Consider the following 22,387-nt stretch of genomic DNA (forward strand, 5'->3'; position numbering starts at 1 on the left):
CCTTCTAAGTTGTTTTTTAAAATGAAGTGCTGCTGCCTGCTTACCTTGACTATCAGTGGTCGTCTTCACTAGCCCGGTTTTTTTTTTTTGACAGGGAGCTCTTTGGGTAGGTATGTGGCTTTTAAGTCAGCCCATTTAACTGGTTGTAAACAGGAAGCATCAACATACAGCATCAGAAACACCGTGTTTTCTCTGCTTTGTGAGCTTTGGCTGAAAGAACTGAGTTGTGTTTCTCTGTTCCCCCTGTTTATTTGTGAATGGATTTCTCAGGTTTTACATTTGGCTCTTGACCTCCCAACTGCCTTTAGGCTGCCTCTAGGAGTCATCTCTGTCTGATGGAGGGTGTTCAAGCCAGTCACTTTGAAGGAACACCATGTGCAGGTGGAGACCAAGTTCAGTGACTTGGCTAAATAAAACAGGTAAGCTCCTTGAAAAACCAAGCTGACAAGTCGGGCCAATCCTATAGAGAACCTAAGGGTTGACTGGAGAGTGGCAAAGCTATAGAGCGAGCACTGCCTTGAAGGGAAGGGGTGTCCGTGAGGAACCTGAGGGGCGAGGCGGCGGAAGTTGCTTAGTCCCTCCCCAGAACACCAAGGTGATCCTTCATGCTGGTGGCACAGCGGGACCAGAAAAATGTCACCCAACCCTGGGCTCCAAGAAGAAAAAACTGGAATGGAAAGAAGTGTGCTGCTTTGAGGCGTGATGGCACTGCAGGCCAAAGCTATAGTGACCTTGCATGGGGGGGGACACAAAGCAGGGATAAAGTTAGGCAGTACCACAAAAAGTAAAACCTACTGTTAGGCCCTGGTCTTGTCTGTGACAACTGGAATTTGTGGTTAGCAGCTACCAAACAGTAAAGTGTTATGTATGCACTTCTCTCTCCAAGGGCACGTGAGTGAGTCCCACTCCTGGCAACCCTGCATTTCACAATATAGCAGGGCCCCAGAGACAAGCCTTTTTCCCTGGGAAGTATGCATCATGATAGTATTATGTTCAGCTCTAGTAGTGATAGGGAAGTTGGTCCTCGTACAGGAATAAAGAACAGACTAACCAAAACTTTAAATCTGTTTATTGACACAGAAACACAACACACTTGCCTCCCTGACACCCACCCAATGTAGATCCCCCTTCTTTTCTCTTTAGGACAAGCTGTTTGGTGACAGCAGTAGAAGGCAGGCCATTTCTGCAGTCCAGCCCTACCTGCAGTCCAGGCACTGTTTGTTTAGAACCTGTTAGGGAGGCAGTCAGTACTCTGCTTGGCCAGCCAGAGGCATCCAGTCACTAAAAACATTCCCCCACAAACCCCAGGCCCTGAGTCTGCTATTCTTCCTCTCTGCTCTCGCTAGGAAAGAGATCCTGGGGCCTGGGCCCCAGAGGCAAGAACTCTGATGGTAACTTGAGATGTAGTTTGGCTAGTTTCTTAAGGCCCAGGAACCCCTAAAAAGCCCTGGTGTATGTGGGGGGGGGTGAATTTCAATGCCCCTATTTCAAATGCACTGGTAACATTAAACAGATTAAGCCAGCTTAACCAAATGCCAGAATAACACTAAGCTGTAAAGAAAGCGAGGTCAGACCTGCTTACACCAGGCCAGACACAAAAATGCCGAGAAGCCCGAGGTGGAGTGTGGAAAACAACCTAAGGACACTGCCCAGAAGCTAAGAAGCCTATACTCAGGAGCCCCTGAATGACAGGAACAAAGAAAGAAAATACCTAAGTTTAAAAAAAAAAGGGGGGGGGGGGGGACCCAACTGCAAGGAAAGCCGAGCCTGATGGTGATACCCACCAGCCCTCCAGGTTTTGCCCCTGAACCAGGCAGTCCCTCCCCCTCCAGGCAATGTCCTCCCCTAGGCTAGATGGAGCACATCACAGCGCAGTTTAAAAAGCTTCTAAATGCCAGTTCATAAACATCTTCATTTACTATTGGCGATTACATGTGAATAATATGCTTATACTGTTCTTTATGGAAAACAATTTCAACGAGTCAACTCCGAGAGCACAATGGGCAACCCTCAACCTGAGCCCTCAATGTCCTTCCCTAGACAGCCGGAAACCCTCTCCTCTGTCCCAGGGCTGCCTAACTTTCTCTCTTCCCCACTGTGGCTCTTGGACAAAGCATCCTCTATGACCATTAGTCCTCATCAGACAAGTTCTGGTCCAGGGGGTAAACCATGAACATCACATCTGGCCGAGAGGGAACACAGGGATGACCTGGACGCACAATCTCAAAGCCCAAGAAGCTGAATGTCTTCAGGAGTGGAGCTGCAGAAAATAAAGCATAGAAGGGGACTCTGATGAGAAGCTCAAATCCAGGGAAACCCGCAAAGATCAGACAAACAAGGGAAGTACTGGGTCCTCAGCCGCAACCAGGCTGGTAAAGTGAATGTGCACAGCGCACAGCTCACTGCACGGGTCTCAAGACTGCTGTGGCTGCTCACCTCTGTCTTCCCGGCCCTTCCTGAAGCAGATGAACACGTAGTTCACTTTCATCTTCTCCTCAGCAAACTCTAGCAGTGCTAGCAATCTGCAGAAACAGAGCTACTCAGGTCCACTGCCTCCTTCTCAGACCTCCTCCATCCCACCCCTAAAAGGGTCTTCTGAGCTGGAGTGCCAGCAAAATTAAGATAATCTCCAGAAAGAGGCCCCCACTTGAAGACCCCCAACCTAGAGCCCTACAAAGAGAAGATTAAGTCAAAGATCCTGGAGGGGGGTGTTCTTTCTTCCTATAACTGAGTTCTTCATTTGAAAGTAATACTGTCTTAAAGTAATGCCGATCACAAAGCAGTATGATGCCATCAAGAGCAGCTCATTTGGTCATTACACTGACAAGAATGCTCTGAGCTCAGTTTCCTCAAAGTGAGGCCGGCATGCTGGTGCACGCCTTTAATCCCAGCACTCAGGAAGCAGAGGCAGTGGGTCTCTGTGAGTTAGAGGGCAGTCTGATCTGCACAGTTGCAGGACACGCAGGGCTAAACAGTGAAAGCCTGCCTCAAAAGACGGAATTGGAGTCAATCAGCAGACTGTCTTGGGACTGCTTTTTACACACAGGCTATGTGGAGAACAGTGCCCAGTCTAATGAAATCCCGTCATTCTACCTGTGTATTCCTTGTATTGTACAAATTCCCTGGAATTTGTGTGGAGGCTCAAGTAGAACCTGACATCTGCTGGGAATCTGATTAGCTAAGTGGTGGGTGGCTCGTTAATGTGCTATGCTAACAATCTGCTTCAATTATAACCAGAGCAGGCCTGATTTACTAGCTAAAAATAACTTAAAACAGAGCATTATCGACTTGGGGAGCCTAGAGCTAAGGGAGAAGGTACAGACTCTGCCATAAAGCTGTTATCCCCAGTAACCGTTCTCTTCACTGGCTCCTTACCCTTCTTTGCTCCCATCAGCTAATAATCCATCTGGGATTTCTACAAACAGGCTCTGGCTGGACAGGACTGCATCCCAGGAAGAGACCGTCACCTCGGTGACCTCGTACTGGAAGTGGACGATGTGAGGTTTTCCATCGTTCACGGGGAGGTCCTGGGTTACAGTGAGCTTCTCGTCCTGAGAAGGAGAGTTAGGGCAGGGGCAGAATCTCCACCACTGGCCGCATCCAAGCTCCCTAGACTAAGGGTGCTGGCATCCCGTGGGCCATTCTCAGGGTGGCCTCTGTCAGGAGCGTGTCAGAAATGCAGGCCTCCCTGTGAGCTAACTGTAGCCATTTCTAAGTAGCTGCTGTTGGCAAAGCCAGAATGAGATAAGAAAGGGAATCTTTAGTAAGAACCAGCCAAATGCTGAGCACTGTGCAAAGTATATTTATGTATTAATATCTTCACTTTAAATATGATAGCAAGACAAGAACAATTTAGTAATTCGCCCAACGCTCCTACAGCTAATAAAGGTAAAGTTGAAATTAACCTGGGAAAAACATCACAAACAAATGAAGTTCCAACACTGCTATGCTGGAGACTGAGGCAGGAGGACTATAAATTAAAGACCTTTTTTGTGTTGTTGATTGTTTTAGAGAGAGTGTCTTACTATATAGTCCTAGCTGACCTACCAACCCTAGATATCCACCTGCCTTTGTTCCTGTGTTGGAATTAAAGGAATAAACTACTATGTATGGCCTAAGACCTTGCCTTTAAGAATTTTTTTTTTTTTTTAAAGTAAAAGCACACATGGCCATATACACCTGTAATCCCAGCACTCAGGAGTTAAAGTCAAGTCATTACGAACAGAACTCAGATGCCCTGCTAATTTTCCATTCCCAGCGAAGAAGCTTGAACCAGGTCCTGGGTCTCAACCAACATCACATTAAAAAAATAAACAATACTAATATTCTCCTTCTAGGACTCCAGATAAGGTAGACAGCAGCTTCAACTGAAAAAAGTTACCAGTTCCCGTTTCCCCCCAGCCACCCTACCTCTGCCCAAGAGAAGACTGAGGAAAAACTGCACCATTTGAATAGCTGCTCAGTGGGATATAGGAGGCTCCACCCAAGCTACTCCAAAATCCTCCTTACCTTATATATTAGAGCTGAGAGAGAAGGATCCCTGCCGCCCCCTCGCCCACCGGGGATCTTCGACAGTGGGTGAGGGGCATCAGGAGCACCACAGAGGCCCTGGAACAATGTGCCTGCAGCACTGGAGCTGGGGACAGTTACTCAAAGGCAAAATACTACTGCAAGAGACAGAAAGGCAGACAGTAAATACCACTACATTTAGCCCACTGCCCTCCCTCTACTTATACAAGTATTCTAAGGTTACCCCACTACTCAAGTGGGGTACCCCACTTTCTTCTTGACTTTCCAAAAATGCTACTTTGTATCAAGAGCCATAGAGTTCCTGAAGGAACCAGCACTCAGGGAGCAGAGGTTCTCTGGGTTCCAGGCCAGCCTGGTTTACGAAGTGAGTCCAGTACAGCCAAGGGTACACAGAGAAACCCTGTCTCAAAAAAAAAGGTCTCAGAAGACCATAGGAATCCTGCTGGATGTGTGTGACCAGAGCATCACCTATCAAACATCAGCAAGCTCTTGACATGGGGTTTATCCCATCCTAGCTTCAAGTCCCCCAGCCAGTCTCTTAACCCCCTTGGCCACCTGCAGAGTAAAATCCCTAAACTCCAAATGAAGTGTCAACCTGGTCGGAGAAGCCCCCCAGCTACTCACTTTACTATCCTCCACCTCAGCAAAGGAGCTGCAATTAACGAAAAAGACCCAAAATTGCTCTAGGGTTATAAATGAAAATAAATCATGGAGTCTGTCCCTGATCTGCCATCAGATTCCGGGCCTTCCACTGTCTCAGGTTGAGAACTTAAGTAATACTGACACTGTCAAAATAGGCACAAGTAAAGGGCTATCTGTGCTGGGGGGTCTGAATAAAACAAGGATCAAGTGGTTTTCGACTGTTTAAGAGCTCTCAGGCCCTGGTACATGAGTGCCCTAATTGTCCCCACTTTCTTCAAGACAGGGTTTCTCTGTGTAGCCCTGGCTGTCCTGGAGCTCTCACTATATAGACCAGGCTGGCCTTGAACTCACAGAGATCCTCCTGCCTCTGCCTCCCGAGTGCTGGAATTACAGGTGTGCACCACCACTGTCCTTTTGGCAGCCACTTTAATCTTCAGGCAGACACAGAAGGGTTCCAGATCTGTTCCACTGCCCTCTGTGGTTAAAAATATCTAGCCATCTAACACCAACTAGCCTGTATCAGCTTAGGCAAGGAGTGCAGGCTCACCATGGCTCAGCTCTAGGGTGTCTCTCAAGGGATTCCCCCTGGCAGTCTAAATGCACAGTAAATGTTTGGGAAATGGCGCTCCTTAGGGTGGCATCCACACCTGCAGATGATTCCACACACCCACCTCCTACCTTCTGGAAAGCCTCAGGGACAAGGACAGAAGCTGTCTTCTACTTTAGACAGTTATTGTGACTTCCTTCTAAAGTAATAAGGAGCAGAATAACAATGTCCAAAAGTGGCAAAAAAAAAGGGGGGGGCAGTCAGGAGTTCCCCCATGCAAAGACAAACCCCATCCAAGAGGCTTTCCTTCTTAACCCGTTGTTGATGTTCTGTAGGGTACCAGGAAGGCTGGGCCACCGGGGAACCTAGCTGACTGGTGGCTAGCTTAACAGTGCTCAGCAGGTCCTATCCCAAGGACTGGACAAATGCCCTCTGTGGCAGTAAGAAGACATCTTGTACACCAGATGTACAAGATGCTTGGGTTCACAAAACGACTAGATCACAAAGACCCTTACAATTCTAGAATTCTGCCAGACCTCTACTGGAGAAGGGGGTTTATTCCATTTTATATGACCGAGCTAACTGAACTTAAACTGTAACATTCCAACCGGCATCCCAATTCTTACCTAATTCACAATTAGAAATGGCAGAAACAAAAGCCCACCCCCAAAAAGGATCACAATACAGTGATGAGAGATGGGTACACGATCCTCTTTGTTTTCCTAGAAATAACCCCTGGGGCCTGCATCTTTCCTGTAATTAGTACAGATTAATTCCGATTTCCTTATATTTCCACGTAAACGCAACAAGTCCACACCTTGACAACAGATCACTTCCCTCCATGCACACAAGATCACCACATACATGCTCTGCTGTTCTGTTGCAGAAACCCTGCAGAAGGTGGCATGTGTCCAGGTTGAGTTCCCTAAGAGAAACAACTGAGTATACATGAGATCATGGGTTATCTTCACTGTCCACTATAATGCACTGACTAAGTACTCAAAGTGAATAACAGATCGCTTTAACATACCTGATTGTCATTTCTGAAGGGATGAGGAATGGACACAGCAATTATGGGACATGAAACTGCCCGGGAACAACCTTCTCTTCTGATACTGACTTTAGTGTTCCCAAATCAGCTGCCAGTGTCATTAAGAATGGAATTTAGAAGAATTTGAAAGAATTTAAGCCCGAGAGAATGGGGCGGTTTTTTGTTTGTTTTGTTTTCTGAGACAACAGGTTTCTCTATATAATCCTGGCTGTCTTGGAACTCAGATCTGTACACCAGGCTGGCCTTGAACTCAGGAGATTGCCTGCCCCTAACGCTAGGGTACTGGGAATAAAGGCCTGCACCACCGCCGCCTTCACTGAGAATGTGGCTTCTTAAAGGCAAGTCCCTGACACAAAAATACAAAAGGGTTTCATACTCAGTTTGGTTTTTATTTCAGCTTCCAAAGATTTAGTCACTCCACTAGAGGGCAGAAATGACTCAGTCCCCCACACCAAATATTTCAATTCATTCTAGCAGAAGGAGAGAGAAGACTCAGCAGGCAAAGACTTGTCACTAAGCCTGTGACCTGAGTTCAATCCTGATACCACCTGGAAAAATAAACAAGCCTTTGACTTCCAGGCCCTATGAACACGCACACACACAAGAAATGAATGTAATTTTGCAAAAGGCCAGAGACTGAGAAGATGGGTTAAGAAGAGTCAATGTATTACACTGCACCCAGACATCCAGCTGACCCAGCTCTGCTGCTGAAAAGAGCAAAGAGACTAACAGGAAGGACATGAAGGGCTCCGGGATCCACATCCAAGGCTCCTCAAGACATGAGAGCTTGACGTTAGAGCCTCTGTGTGCTCAGATGGTAAGGCCCAGCCCCTGGAAACACATCTCGGGTCACCCAGCTGTAGGTCACCTACTGCTGACAGTTCACGGCACCTGTGAGGACTGAGTGCCTGCCCAACATTCACAAGACCCTGGGTCTCTGGAAATCTGCTGTCTGAAATGTCCTTAGCAAGCCCAATCTCCTATGATGACTAACAGCAGGCAGTGTGTGTAGCAAGTATGCACAAGGGAAATGTTAATGCTAAATAAAATTATCATTTAACTGTCAGATTTGTAAACATTGATGGCATCTAATAATTAAAATAATTAGCCTTTTTTCCTGTGTACGTGTGCTGAAAGAGGGTCTCACTGAGCTCTTGCTGGCCTTAGACTTACCAAGTACATGAGGATGACCTTGAACTTCTGATCCTCCTGTCTAGCTCTGCCTCCCAAGTGCTGTGATTACAGATGTGCACCACTCCACCAGAGCTACTTGGCAGAGGACTTCCAGGAAAGGCCATGTGTCTGTCTAAGTGAGACCCAGTTCCCTGGAGGCTGAAGCAAGGGACTGCGTTGAGTTCAATGCTGACCCAAGCTACATAGTAATTTAAGAGTGTAAGGCCCTGTCTCAAAACAAACCAAAAAACTTTCAGATGACTGTCATTTTCCCTTTTTTTTTATTTTTAGTTTGCTCAAAGCATAACATAACAAATAATTAGATTCAAACTCTCTGATAGTTCAGTTTCTCACTCCAGTGCAGTGGCCTGCTCCACCCATCAGGTCTGCTCCCTTTCCCACTGCCGGTCAGAGAGGATCAGCTGGCCTTGGCAGTATCAAACGAAGAGACACAAAGATCACGCTCCTGGTATTCTACATTCCTTCCTTCCACTTCTTCTAACCCATTCATGTCCTGATTCATACAATATACCCAGGGCACCCTCAATGCAAGAAAAGCTGCTTGTACCCTAGGACTAGGAATATCTCTGATGAGTAATCCGTACATAAAGCAAGACTAGTCCAGAGTTGCAGGCACTTAGCAAAAAGAATGTAAGAAGAAAGGTAGCCGGTGTCAGCCACCTTCACTCTAAGGTGACCACAAAGGCTGATTTTCAGCTGTCAGTTCCTCTCTGTATCTGAGAGAGGCCATGATGGTGCCAGGCACTAGCCACTAAGTCACTTCACCAGGGCTTATGTGCACCAAAGGGAGTCTACTTAATCAGTATGATGGTAAGAAATGACAGCAACACTCTGAATCATAGGCCGAAAGCAAATATGGGTTTTGGTTATTTTCTACAAGAAATATCTACCTGATGGCAGCCAGAATATCTGTGCCCCTGATGTTTGCTAAGTACACAACTAACAGTGGTACATCTGCCAGTGCCAGGCACAGTCACGTTGCCACTGTGGCTGCTGGAGACTGCCAAGCTATCACACTGTACTGTACTCAGGATCTTTATACACTTTAAAGTCTTCAGTGTAGTGTATACTGTTAGTTCTTCACACATCCAGCCTGCCCTCTGAGGGCAGGGTTACATCATTGTTTATATAGTATCAAAGGCCTAGGAAATTTTCCTAAAGCTTCTCTTACACAAGGCATTGCTGCTGCTGCTGCTGCTGCTTGCAGAAAACTGTCTTGCTCAAATAACAAAATTCTTGCTCACCGACTAAGCCATCACAGTCTACTCTGTAACTTCCTTCCTGTTGTTTTTGTTTGTTTTTCCGTTGTTGTAGTTTGCAGATGAAGTCTTGTTGACCATGTAGCCCTGGCTGTAACCAGGCTGGCCTGGAACTTAGATCTGTCTGTGGCTGCCTCCTGGGAGCTGGGTTTAAAGGCCTGTGTCACCATGCCCAGCCCTATCACTTTCAATGAGCCTTCCAAATCTAACCACTGCACACTGGTTCTTCAAAATTGAATGAATGGCTTTTTCCAGAAATGCTCGTTTGTAACATGCCTCTGCCCTATTCCTTAGTCTCCTTTATCTATATGCACAGCTCTAGGGCTAAATTTGGATTTCTTGGCAGAATGGGGAATTGCTATTATTAGCCCCCATTGCTTTCTAAAGCCCAACCCAATTTAGGGGTGTTTCTGACTATACTAGCTGTCACTCTCTCTTTACTGCCCCACACTCAACAAGCAAAACTGATGGGAAAGGAGAATTACCAAAACCAAATTATTTGGAAAGAGACAGAAATTCCACTACAGAAAAACTATGCAGGTAGCTCCTGAAGTGCTCGTGGGCCCTCCCTACCCCCCACAAAACACCTGTGGAACCTAATGTGTCTCCCTAAAGCACATCACACAGACTATGATATGGCTAACCAAGCCAGTACTCCACATACTGAACTGTTACACAGTACCAAGGAAGCCCTACGGAGATCCTGTGTCCCCAGCCTGTACAAATCCAGTCAGAGAAAGGTCGCAAAATTTGATTTCCTCTTCAGTTTAAACCTATTGTTCAAAACACTTAATAAAGGGATCTTGTACTTAACTCTTCTTCACTCCCCCACCATCAGGAATTCTGATGCTTTGGAGATAGTAATCTGACTGCTAGAAAGGAAGAGCCTTGTTTTCAAAACACTGCCAGCTCTTCTGCAACTATTTCTTTCAGGAAAGTAGGCCTCCCTCTCCTGAATTTTTCACTGGAGCCAGGGAAGCTGGAAAGCCCATCCCCCACCCAATGGGAACTAAACTCTCAGCCAGCTCCCTAACACTGCGAATTAAAAACACCAACACTGCCTGGGAAGAACATCCGGCTGTTATCAGAACACCCCCCAGCTAAGACTCCAACAGGATTCCTTTCACAAAGTCAAGGGCCAGCAGAAGCGGCTGGGAAGCATACTATGAAAACAAGATTGGCATAAAGCAAAGAAACCAGACACTGTTACACCCCACCCCACCCCCAGGCCAGAGGAGATGAGCCTGATCCAAGGACCAGCTCTTGCCCTGGCCCTGGTATGACTCCTCCCTCCACCTGCCTCACACAGCCAAGCCCCTCAAATTACCAACACACGAAAGCAAGGGCTCTGGAGACAGACAAGCCTGTTTTGCCACTTAGGCAGCTGGAAGGAACCTTCCAAGTTAAGCTAACTCAATCCCCTTCTTTTTACATGTAAGCACGCTGGCTAAGTGGGGCACAATTCAAACCCAAATAGCTCACACTCAGTTCGTGAAAGACCTTAGTATTGGTCTCAAATACTCAAATCTCTGGCTCAAACTTTGAAGGACTTTGCACCTAGACCAGATCAGTTCAAAGGACTCCTGAGAATGACTGCTGAAATGCGCCACTTCGAAACCCCAGAGTAAAACCCCATCTATGTCACATACTCCAACCCTGCCCTCCATCCTCACACACAGCCTTCCAGACCACAACAGCATCTTCTGCATCCTGCATCATCCAAGGATACCTGCACCTCCTAAGCTATGAAGGACTGGGTTAAAGAAGATGGAATCAAAGAATGGAATGCAATGGGGGGACCTATATGGAAAGTCTCTGAAAGGAAAATGAAAAAGTAGGATGGGACTGTAGGCAAAGACGGTTTGGTAGATTGGTGATAATGGCTCAAGCACAACCATAACACACTAGGAAATGAGTGAATGAGTTTCCTATATGGAAAGACGAAATGGGGACATAAAATGGCTAAAAATGGAGCAATAAAGTATGAGGGTAAAGAAGAGGCTTTTTTTTTGGTTGGTTGGTTGGTTGATTTTGTTTTTTTTGAAAGACAAGGTTTCTTTGTGTATGTGTAACCCTGGCTCTCATAGAACTTGCTCTGTAGACCAGGCTAGTCTTCAACTCAAGAAATTACCTACCTCACAAGTGCTTCCATTAAAGGCATGTACCACCACCACCAGGCCAAGAAATCCCTGAGGATGGAGCCTTAGTCAGTAGAGGAGGGGCCGACACTGCAGGGATGTGATGGGAAAGGCCAAGGCCTTCTTAGGGTGAGAGCAGTTTTCAACACAGGCTCCACATGAGATTAACTGGAGAGCTCTTAAAATACCCACCACTAACTAGGCTCTACCCTAGGCCATTTGGAGTAATCTGTGAAGTGGGAGAATAGATAACTGGCTTTTTTTTTTTTTTTTTTTTTTTTTTGATAAGCAGCTAGGTTTAAGATAACTGAAATGTGAGACAAGCACAGCTGGAGAAAAGACACTACTAAACAAGCAGTGAAAATGGAGCCCAAGCTCCGAGAGGAACCATGAGTGGCAGGGTCCTGTATGAACAGCAACAAGAAAGGTGACTCTGTAAGAAGTTGTGTCTGGTTTTGGAGGGACTGTGGTACAGTTTAAGGAATGGGTCTGCTTGCACAAGGTCAGAGGCCATAAAAGTCCAAAGTGAGGACAAAGGATCTGGTATGGGATTTGATGGGCTTCAAAGAAGTTTTGGAAGGTTCAGCAATGAGCCCTGCAGGGGAAGGAGGTGTAAGGAATCACATCTGAATTACTAATGGAAGCAAGTGGTGTTACAAATCCTGAGGAGTCAGAAAACTATGGAATAGTTTTGGAGAAAAGCATCTGTCTGGGGCAGAAATATGAAACAACTGGGGAAGTGGAAACAAGAAGAGAAACAGAACTAGAGGGATGAATTTTGCCTCCTTTGGCTGAAAGCTAAGAAACTCTGCCCAGGCCATGGTGGCCCATGCCTTTAATCATAGACGCAGGAGAATCTCTGAGTTCAAGGCCAGCCTGGTCTACAGCCAAGGCTACACACAGAGAAACCCTGTCTGGAAAAATAAATAAATTTGATTTATATATATGCCAGGTGGTGGTGGTACAGACCTTTAATCCTAGCGTTTGGGAGGCAGAGGTAGGCAATCTCTGTGAATTTGAGGCCAGCCTGGTCTACAGAGTGAGTTCCAGGGCAGCCAGGGCTACACAGAGAAACCTTGTTTTGAAAAACCAAAAAAAAAAAAAAAAAAAAAAAAAGAAAGAAAGAAAGTTAAGAAACCCACACCATTTCAAAAGGATGTGCGGCCTCTTCAAATCCTGGGGGAAACTGGGATTGGGTCTTGAGATAGGTAACTTCCAAAGGCCCAGTGTCTTGCTCTGAAGGCCCTGGAGCAAAATTTAAAAGGGGGGTAACACTTAAGGATCTTCCCAGGAAAGGGGGCAGACTAAACTGGTGATGTAATGATTTTAAAGATGGGGGATTAAGATGAGATGAGTTCCAACTGAGACTTTGTAGTGTGTAAAGGGTAGGAGTATGTAGAGTGTTGGCGACATCATTGGGAAAACAGGATGGAGGCAGAAATGGAGTCCATAGTGTTAAAAGGAATGAGGTTCCCAAACAGGAAAATGGGGACTAATTGGAGAAGGACGGGGAAGGAAAGTGGGACCAAGGGGTGACTGGGCATCCAAAGAAAGGTGAGAAGAGGGGTAAAGGGGTCGGAGGGAGCTTGCCTTGGGGGAGAGGCGGGCAGGGCTGAGAGAGGAGCCTGGCTGGGGTGCAGTTTTCACGAGAACGGGTTTAACGCTAGTAAGTGACTTGTGGAGGAGTAAGAAAGATTTAGGGAAGGTAAGAAGCAATTGGGGCAATCTGTGGAAGAAAGCCCAGTATGGGGAACTGGGAACCGTTCCGCTGGGCTCAAGAAAAGGGGCGACTGACTGAAAAGCTAGGTCCAGGTTTGGGGGGCTTTGGGCGAGGAGGAAGCCCGGATGAGGGGGATGGGCCGGGCTGGAGGAAGGGGGCTAAAGGACGGAAGGAGGCCCACTCTCAGGGCTAGAACTAGGGGCAGCAGGGGTGGCGAAGGGGGCCAGTGGGAGCGGATGGAGCTCCCTGGGGGCGGGGGCCAGTTGCTGGAGTGGGGAGGAAGGAGGCCTCTGGAGCTGCGGAGGGAGGATGGGGGCGGGGAGCCTGCGCCGGGCCGTTACCTGTCCTGGGTGTTTATCATCCTCGGTGGCTCTGCTCAGGGTGGGAGGAGGCGGCGCGGGGAGTGGGTAGGTGGACGAGTGGGTGGGTGTGGGGTCGCGCGCGCGGGCCGGTCTCTGCGGGCTAAGTCCCTGTCAGGCCGCGGGCCGAGAGCCCTCCTCTTGCTTCAGCGAGCGCCTGCCTCCAACTGACCCTCCCCGGCCGCCGCCGCGCAACCGCCCCGCCCCCGAGTGCCTCATCTGCATAGCCCCACCCCAGCGCCGCTTGGTGTCCTGGGAAACTGGGGCCCACAACAAAGGGCAAAGCGACGCCCCGCCTAGGCGCAGGCGTACCAGGGGCAGGCTCTCGTCTTGGGGAGAGGGGCGGGAGCCATGGAGAACGGTGGAAGGGAGTCTGGAAGCCAGGGGCTCAGGTTTGACCGTGGCCGGTCTTCATTTTTGTTTGCTTGTTTGTTTGTTTTCTGATACACACAAGCTAGCCTCAGACTCGCTGGAGGATGACCTTGAGGCCCTGATTCTCCCGCCTTCACTTCCTAACCTACCACTGGGTGCTGGGAATACAGGTGCGCCCCCACCACACTGGGCACTTGATGCTTTTTGTGTGTGGCCAAACCAGACGGTACTATTTGTAAACCCCGAGGGTGTATTTCATTTAAACAAAATCTGAAATCTAAGACTACTACTCATATATTAGCACCACTTCCTGTGTGAATATAATCCGGCAGATCTTTCCTTCAATTCATAATGCAAATTAATAATCTGTCAGATGCCAAACACCTTTACCGCCACAGCCACCTTGCTAGAGCCCCACTGTCAGCGAAAATACTCTCTCCGTTCTGGGAACAATCTCGTTACCCCCCAGCTACTGACCAAGCACACTGTCCTCTGAAGCCAAGTCTTTGTAGGTCATGATCACAGGCTCCCCACTAACTTGTTGACAGTTGCTTCTGATCACAATCAATGCGAGCTACTTCAATTATGCCAGGCTCCTAGGGCACTGCCCCTGTTTTGACTGGTCTTCTAATCACAGATTTGAGTCAAAAGGTCAGTCAGTAATGTACACACCCTTCAAATCCCAGCCACACTCACAGGAGAATCACAGGCTTCAACCTTCTGTGCACGGTCAATTTAGACTGAAATCAACAGACTGTGTAACCCTTTATCTTAGCACCCAGGACTCAGGGGCAGGTGGAGCTCTGTGAGTTGAAGGCCAGCTTGGTGTACAAAACTATTTCCAAGACAGCCAATGCAACATAGTGGGACCCTATCTCAAAGAGAAAGACTGAAGAAAGAGACAGGAAGAAGCAGAGAGAGAGAGAGGGCAGAGGGAGAAGGAAGGGGGGCAGGGAAAGACAGAGAGAGAGAGAGAGAGAGAGAGAGAGAGAGAATGCATTCTTCTTAGACCACAGTGGCCACCTCAAATCCTCCATTCATCCAGGCAAAGTTCAGTAAGCAGCTATTTACTCACTACGTTCATCTGGCATGGGTGGGACTCCAGGAATACTCCACAACGAGCTAGGCGATGTACCCACCTTGAATGTCACAATCTGGCCAGAGAGGGAGGCCATCACAATATCAAGTAAGTACTCAGCCCGAAGGACACTGCAGAGAAAATAACAACTGGAAGAGACAGTTTGAAAAATGGGTATGTCGTATTCCAAAATGCAGTGGTCACCATGACCTCCATTTCAATACAGTCCCAAACCACAAGTGTCCCTATCAGAATTTGCTCAGGACCTAAGGATTCTATCAAACAATATTTTAGTTTTTACACCATGGGATACCAAAACACTACAGAAGGAGGGATGGAGCTATCAAACTAAGGTTTTCTGTTTGTGTTTGTTTGTTTTCAACAATTGCAGTAGTAAAGAAGTGTCCAGGTTATCATTAGATACGCAGAACTGTTCTCTTTCTCTTGACTCACTTTAAAATCCTCAACCCTGCTGGATGTGACCACTGCCTTTAGGCCCATGCACTGGGGAGGCAGAGGCAGGCTGATCTCTAAGTTCGAGGCCAACCTGTTCTACATGGTGAGTTCCAGCCCCATGCCCACCCCTCAAACAAAACAACAAAAAGCCCTCAGCCTGGCAGGTAGTGGTAGCACACACCATTAATCCCAGCACTCAGGAGGCAGAGGCAGGTGGATCTCTGTGAGTTTGGGGCCAGCCTCTACCTTGTCACCCTTAGCCATCCATACCTACTCTTTTCAAATTCAAGTTGCTAAACTACTATTAAACCTAGCACCACCCACCTGGCCAACCCTCCTGGCCCCAGAAGAGTGCCTCAGTTTTGCCAGTCTATAACTAGTTACCCTGTGGTCTAAAGGCTACTTCCTGATTAATCAGTTGGCAAATACTGAGAGCACGTTATGTCAATAATAACAACCATTTACTAAGCATTTTTGCGTTTGTGTGGAGTTGGATGGTGTGTATGAGGTGCATCTGGGATTTGTTTGCATACATGTAGAGGTCAGAGGACAACCTGCGGTCATACTCCTCAGGTGTTGGCTACTTTAGTAATGATTGAGAGAGGGTCTTTCATTGACCTGGAATTCACCAAGCTAGGCTGTCTGGGATTCTGACCTTTCCCCCAGAGAGCTCCTAGGATCCCCAACTTTCCAGAGCTGGAACAAACCAGCACCAATTTTTGTGTTTTTGAATCACATTCAGGTCCTGGTACTTGCAAGGCAAGCACTTTATTAGCTAAGGCACCTTCCCAGCTCCTAAAGCACTCATTTTTACAACAGCTCTTAATTTTAATTTTTTGAGACAGGGTTCTCTGTGTAGCCCTGGCTGTCCTAAAACTCGTTTTGTAAACCAGGCAGGCCTCAAACTCATAGAGATCCACCTGCCTCTGCCTCCCAAGTGTTGGGATTACAGGCGTGCGCCACCGCCAGCACTGCCTGCCCTTAGTTTTTATCTTATGGTGAAGAGAATTACTGTCAGTATTTACTAAGGACCTGTCTAGAGCAAGAAATTTACTTGCTCGATTTCGAAGCTATCGGGTGAAATTAGAATTTGCCTCCAAATCACATGGGAGGAGTCAGCAGCCCCTGCCACAGGGTGTGATTTAGAAATCGACCATCTTCATGCCTCTGGCCAGTGAGTGGCAAACAGCTCGGAGAGGAGATGGCAACCACCTTCCTCTACCCATACTGCCCTGTACAAGTGCCCCTATCTATTTAAACTTCAACTAACTAAAATAAAATAGGTTTGTGGTGTGGGTCTATGGTAAAATGTTGGCCTAGCATGTGTGAGGCCCTGGGTTGGATCCATTCCCAGCCCACCTTACGGTGCAACATGCTAAAACATATCTAAACAGGTCTGCATGCAGCCGTGTGACTGAACTAGCCAGTCTTCTGAGGCCCTTTCTGACCTGTGTGAAAATCAAAGGAAATGCTGCTCCAGTGAGTTTCAGATGGATGACGTGAGTGACTCAGTGCCTAAGATACCTCACAAAGGTCAAGCCAGTCCTACTGCTCTCTAGAAACGAAGCGAGAATTTTCATGAATACTTCCTGAGGCTAGAAAGAGTAAGGCTGAAAATGGTGACAGGAAGAATATATTTTTACAAAACCAGACTTTCAAGGGTGTTCGCTCCTTTTAGCACTTATAGCCCAAATTTGTAGTCTACCCAAGGCTGGCTCTTCAGTGGCAGAGGACCCGGGCCAGCACCTCCACACCTATAATCAGCTCTTTATTCAGGCCTTTCCAAATGAAAGCTCCAAGACTGAAAGAATAAAAAGGAATTACTGTGTAATTAAATCCTTTGACCTTGAACTCCTGATCCTCCTGCCCCACCCCAACCCCAAGTGTGGGATTACAGGCATGCACCTGGTTTCTGCAGCACTGGGGATTAAACCCAGGGCTTTATGCTTGCTAGGCAAACATTCTACCAACTGAGCCACAGCCACCACCACCACCACCACCACCACCACCACCACCACCCTGCCAGCCCTAAAGTCCATTAAAAAAATTCTTTGTTCTTTTGAGGCAGGCCTTAAACTTTTTATATAGCCAGCAATGACCTTGATCAACCTGCCACCCCCTCGAAAGTTCGAGATCACAGGTGTGCACTGTGATGCCCATACCTTAGGATCCCCAAAGACCACCAGGAGTCGGACCACTTGTACAAAATCAAAGAGCTTTATTTGGGTTTAAGCTGGGTCTCTCCATCGTCACCAACGCAGTGGAAGGGTTTTTATTGGGGGTTTCAACAAGAACCAGGAATTCCCAGTTTAGCAGTTACACAATTGGATGATATTCAGCAAGGGCAAGCTTGTTTCAAAGTGATTGGCTAAGTAACATTGAGTGAGCTATCTATAGACCTCGGGAATGCTAGGTTGGTGGGCTGCCCAGCACAGAGGCCCCATCCAGAGATGAGATATCTTCCCATTCTTGTGGTAACCTCCAGGCTATTCCTTGGGTAGGGAATTTTATGGTTTTTTTAATTCCTGGAATTAGTAACCTATGGCCTAGTTCCTGGGACTGATGACTTTTTTTTTTTTGGGGGGGGTCAGGTCTGGTCCTCTCAGCACTACCATGAAGGCTATTTACTATTTATACAGTATTCTGCCTGCATGTTTACCTGCTGGGCAGAAGGCGGCACCAGATTTCATTATAGTTATGAGTCACCCTGTGGTTGCTGGGAACTGAACTCAGGACCTCTGGAAGAACAGCCAGCGCTCTAAACCTCTGAGCCACCTCTCCAGCCTGAGAGGGCTATTTAATTTTGACATGGCTCCTACTATGAAATCCAGGCTGGCCTGGAACTCTTGGGCTCTATTAACCACCCTGCCTCACAACCTAAGAACCAGAAATCAGGAACTGAACAATGGAACTGGGACCAACCACGAGTCAGGGTTGAGAGTGTTTTGGTCCCATGCAGAACACTATTTTAGGCCAACAGGAAGAACACAAGCAGTGGTTCCCACCACCCTCCCCGCCCAAGGAAGCTGCAAGTGACGTGATTACTACCCCGTGTCCCTCTCTCTGAGTACTTCCATAGACCCAGGGGGAGAGGCCTGCCTCCATCCAGGAGGGAATTCTCCCCTGACATGGTGAGACAGAAAACGGAAGGAAGACACTGGCGCTACCGCACCCTGAGGAAGAGGCAAACTGAAGGAAGAGGAGGGCGTGTTCCCCAAGGGAGGTCTCCTAGCAATAAGGAGGCCTGACCGTGAGACCTCCCAGGACCCGCAGGGCAGCCAGAGGTCAGAGGCCACAGCCTGCTGAAGACCTCGCCTGGCCTTGGGCTCCAGGCACTGTGCCCATTCTCTGATCTGCCACATTGTTTGGCAATTTCCTCCTCTGAGCGTGGGGGGGAGGGAGACAGGGTTCCTACGGCTAAGAGTAAATGGAGCAGGGTGGGGTGGGGCTACCACAGGGAAGGGGCCCCAGTTCATTCCCATGACTGGCTGCCCTTCCGGCTGCTTGGGACTGTGGGACTCCGTGGGAAAAGGTCTTGGGAATGCTAATTACAGTAACTATGAGTGAGTGAGTATATGTGTGTGTGTGTGTGTGTGTGTGTGTGTGTGTGTGTTCATGTGCATAAGACACATTTCCCACTTTAGCCCAGGTCTCTGCCCTTTGAGAACTACTTACCAGTGTATGTTTGTTCCCACTGGGCTCGGCCCTGACAGAGGCATAGAAACCAGCCCCAAAGCCTGAAAAGTCCTGCAGGCCACAGGACTAGCTCCTGGGGATCTTTTTGCTCCTGTCCAATACAGATCACCTGACTTCCCTGTACTAACAGGGATCCTTCTAGAATTTCTTAGCTTCCCAGCAGAACTCTATTACTAGGTGGATATTAAAAAGGAGGTGGGGGGGAGTTCCCCCTTTCTGAGGAAAAGGGGAGTGGTAGGGACGGGTGGGCCTGGAGGGATGGGGCTACAACAAGGATTTAAAAAAAAAAAGCAGGTGGGAACTGATGGGGACTGGAGGCCAATCAGTCAGCCATTCTCCATAACCACCGAGCAAAACCAAACTCATGTCCATAGATGGACAGAGGCCCAACAGTCACCCTTCAAGCAAAGGTCCTGAATTCAATTCCCAGCAACCACATGGTGGCTCACAACCATCTGTAATGAGATCTGATACCCTCGTCTGGCATGCAGGCACACATGCAGGCAGAACACTATATAAACAATAAATAAACCCTAAATTAAATAAATAACAGCCAACAAGTTCAACTGGGCTAATCACTTTGAAAAGAGGGCACAGCTGAATTCCCCAAGATAGTGATTGCTTTGCTCAGAGAAAAGTCGCTCAGGACAACTGGATGGACCAGGAGTGATAGCAAAGGCTTGTAATCTCAGCACTGGGGATGTGGAGGCAGGAAGATTGGAAGTTAAGGGTCACCTTTGGTCACACATGAGATTTAAGGCTAGCCTGGGTTACATAAAACACTTTCAAAAGGTATCCTCTCCTCAGATGAGCCTGGGCTACCCATCTGTCCACTTTGCCAGACTCCACACCAGTCCCCACTGTCCCGATCACCTAGACTGAATACGGGCTGCGGTAGGTCATCACACTGCTATGATACTTACTAGACTCTGCCTCAGTCAAAAGTTATTCACAAAACCAAGTGTGGTGTACTCCCCTATAATCCCAGGGCTTGAGAGGTGGGGGCAGGGGGTCAGGAGTTCAAGTCATCCTCCGCTACAGAATGACTTTGAGGCCCACGCGGGCCACGTGAGACCCTGCTTCAAAACAAACCAAACACGGGGCCAGCAAGCAGGGACATTAGGCAGACGCACTCGTGGCCACGATTGACAACCCGAGTCAATCTCCAGGGCCTACAAAGCGGAAAAGAGATTCAATCCATACACGGATGAGCGCACGTGCAGGTGGAAGGCAGAGGGCCACCTCTGAGAGCCGGTGCTCTGCTTTTACCACGTGGCACGGCACTGAACTCAGGTCTTCAGTCTCGATGGCAAAAAAAAATTTTTTAAATAAATTTATTCAATGAATCATATTACTGACTTATAATAAGTGTAACAATAACAATTAGTAGCCACAGAAGACAGAAGAAACCAGGAGAGCCCCTCTGTAGACAACACACATGTAAACGGACATGGCTGTAATGTGGTGCCTTCCCCAACTTCAGTGCGCAAGCACTGAACACCGCCCCCGGCAATGCAGTGACAGTTCTTTCTCATGTTCTCCTGAAAGGCTCAAAGGAGTCAGAGAAAAACCTAACTGTGGCCCCACCCCCACCCAGCCCCAAGCTGCGACTCCTCGACTCCTCGGCTGAGCCCTTGCCCCAGACGAGGGCGACGGCTGTGCATGGAAAAGCACACGGTGGAGTTTAAACCCCAAACATCCAAGGCTAACTCCGAAAATTTGGCGATAGGCCCAAGTTTATCATGAAGGTTTTTTATGAGATTACACTCATGCATAATTTGCATATTTAATAACGCAAGGGCCGGAAAGTTGGCTCAGTGGTTAGGAGCACTTGTTGCTTTTGTGGAGGGCCAGGGATGAACTCCTAGTATCCACACAACAGCTCACAACTGTCTCTACCTCCAGTTCCAGGAGAGCTGATGCTTTTTTTCTGATCTCCTAGAACACTAGGCATACACATGGTACACTTCCATAAATTCAGGCAAAATACTCATAATAAAAGAAATCTTTAAAAAAAAAAAAGTTGAAATGCCAGAGCCTAGTCCTGGTGATGTAACTCCAGCTTACACCCGTTTATGTCAAATTCCTTTGGCAATCTGGTCTACTGACAGCTCCCCCATCATGCCCTGCTCTGTCCTCCAGACATAATGTTTCTTCCTTCTGGGCAGGCTGCCTACTCTCTGTCCTTTACCAAGTCACCTGTAGCCCAGCTCTCAATTACAGTACACAACTGTGCCCAGCTTCAGTCACAGTTCTTCAATCATTTGCTTTATATGCACCCTGAACAGCTTTTGTTGTGGCTGTTGTTTTCTTTTGGGATTTGTTTTTTTGAAAACCCATCCAAACCACGTGTTGGCTCACACCTGTGATCCCAGCAGTTGGGCGGCTAAACATCGATTGCCTCAAGTTCCTGGCCAGCATGGGCTGCAATCACGATGATAGGGCCAGGCAGTGGCGGCCCACGCCTTCAATCCCAGCACGCAGGAGACAGAAGCAGGCAGATCTCCAAGTTTGAGGCCAGTCTGGTCTACATAGTGAGTTCCAGGACAGCCAGAGCTACACAGAGAAACCCTGATTCGAAAAATCAAATAACAATAATGATTATGATGATTGATAATCATAGTAATACAGCCTCCCCAAACAAACACACACACACACACACACACACACACACACACACACACCCCACGTCTCTACAGAGCCCTGCCTTTCCTGGAACTATGTATACCAGGCTGCTAGGCTGGCCTCCAACTCAAAGATCTGTCTCTGCCTTTCCAATTCTGGGTTAAAGAATAACTGGCACAATAATACAATTATTTAAAGGATATGGTGGTACATGCCTCTAATCCAGCACTAAGATATGAAGATCAGGAGTTCAAGGTCATCTTCAAGTTACACAGTGAGTTCAGAGCCAACCTGGGCCTTGTGATATCCTTTCTCAACTACCCAACTCCAGCCCCTAAAAATACAGAAAACAGGAACAAATATTCACACTGTAAACTACCAATCGTATTCAGCATCCTGCCTCTGCCCCCTGGTGGCCTCTTGAAGGCACACAAAAGCATCCTCAGAAACCCATGTCGGATTCTTCCTCAGGTCAGGACTGATGTGGGGAAAGGCTTAGATGGCCTCTGTGTGTGGCTTTTTGCCAGCCATAGAAAGTTAGGCATAGACTTCACTCACAGAGTGAAAACTAAAAGTTCTTTGAACTGCAGGTGCAATTTTTATTTTCGGGACAGGATTTCTCTATGTCCTAGAACTGTCCTAGAGCTCGCTTTATTGAACAGGCTGGCCTCAGACTCAGAGATTCACCTGCCTCTGCCTCTGGAGTGCTGGACTAAAAGG

At 47.7% G+C, this 22,387-nt stretch overlaps 2 protein-coding genes across 4 annotated transcripts in view; one reads left to right on the plus strand and one right to left on the minus strand.

Moving 5' to 3' along the window:
* The window catches only part of Znf609 (zinc finger protein 609), a 149,641-nt gene extending 141,757 nt beyond the window's left edge, over window positions 1-7,884 (plus strand). Inside the window, exons 11-12 of one of the 3 annotated variants that reach the window (XR_009592243.1) lie at window positions 271-419; window positions 7,245-7,884. The gene's annotated coding sequence lies outside the window, so the exon portion shown is untranslated. Of the gene's footprint in view, window positions 1-270; window positions 1,271-7,244 lie in introns of those variants that run through there. The other 2 variants (XR_009592241.1, XR_009592242.1) reach the window with 2 other exon arrangements.
* Window positions 1,053-13,633, minus strand: Oaz2 (ornithine decarboxylase antizyme 2). Its single transcript, XM_021644222.2, is given in 6 exon segments — window positions 1,053-2,260; window positions 2,437-2,522; window positions 3,376-3,551; window positions 4,510-4,590; window positions 4,592-4,667; window positions 13,423-13,633. Coding segments are annotated over 6 exon segments (570 nt in total). The 5' UTR covers window positions 13,443-13,633; the 3' UTR covers window positions 1,053-2,129.
* Between the last annotated feature and the right edge of the window lie 8,754 nt (window positions 13,634-22,387).

The sequence above is a fragment of the Meriones unguiculatus genome, chromosome 6, assembly GCF_030254825.1.
Source record: "Meriones unguiculatus strain TT.TT164.6M chromosome 6, Bangor_MerUng_6.1, whole genome shotgun sequence".
NCBI classification, from domain to species: domain Eukaryota; kingdom Metazoa; phylum Chordata; class Mammalia; order Rodentia; family Muridae; genus Meriones; species Meriones unguiculatus.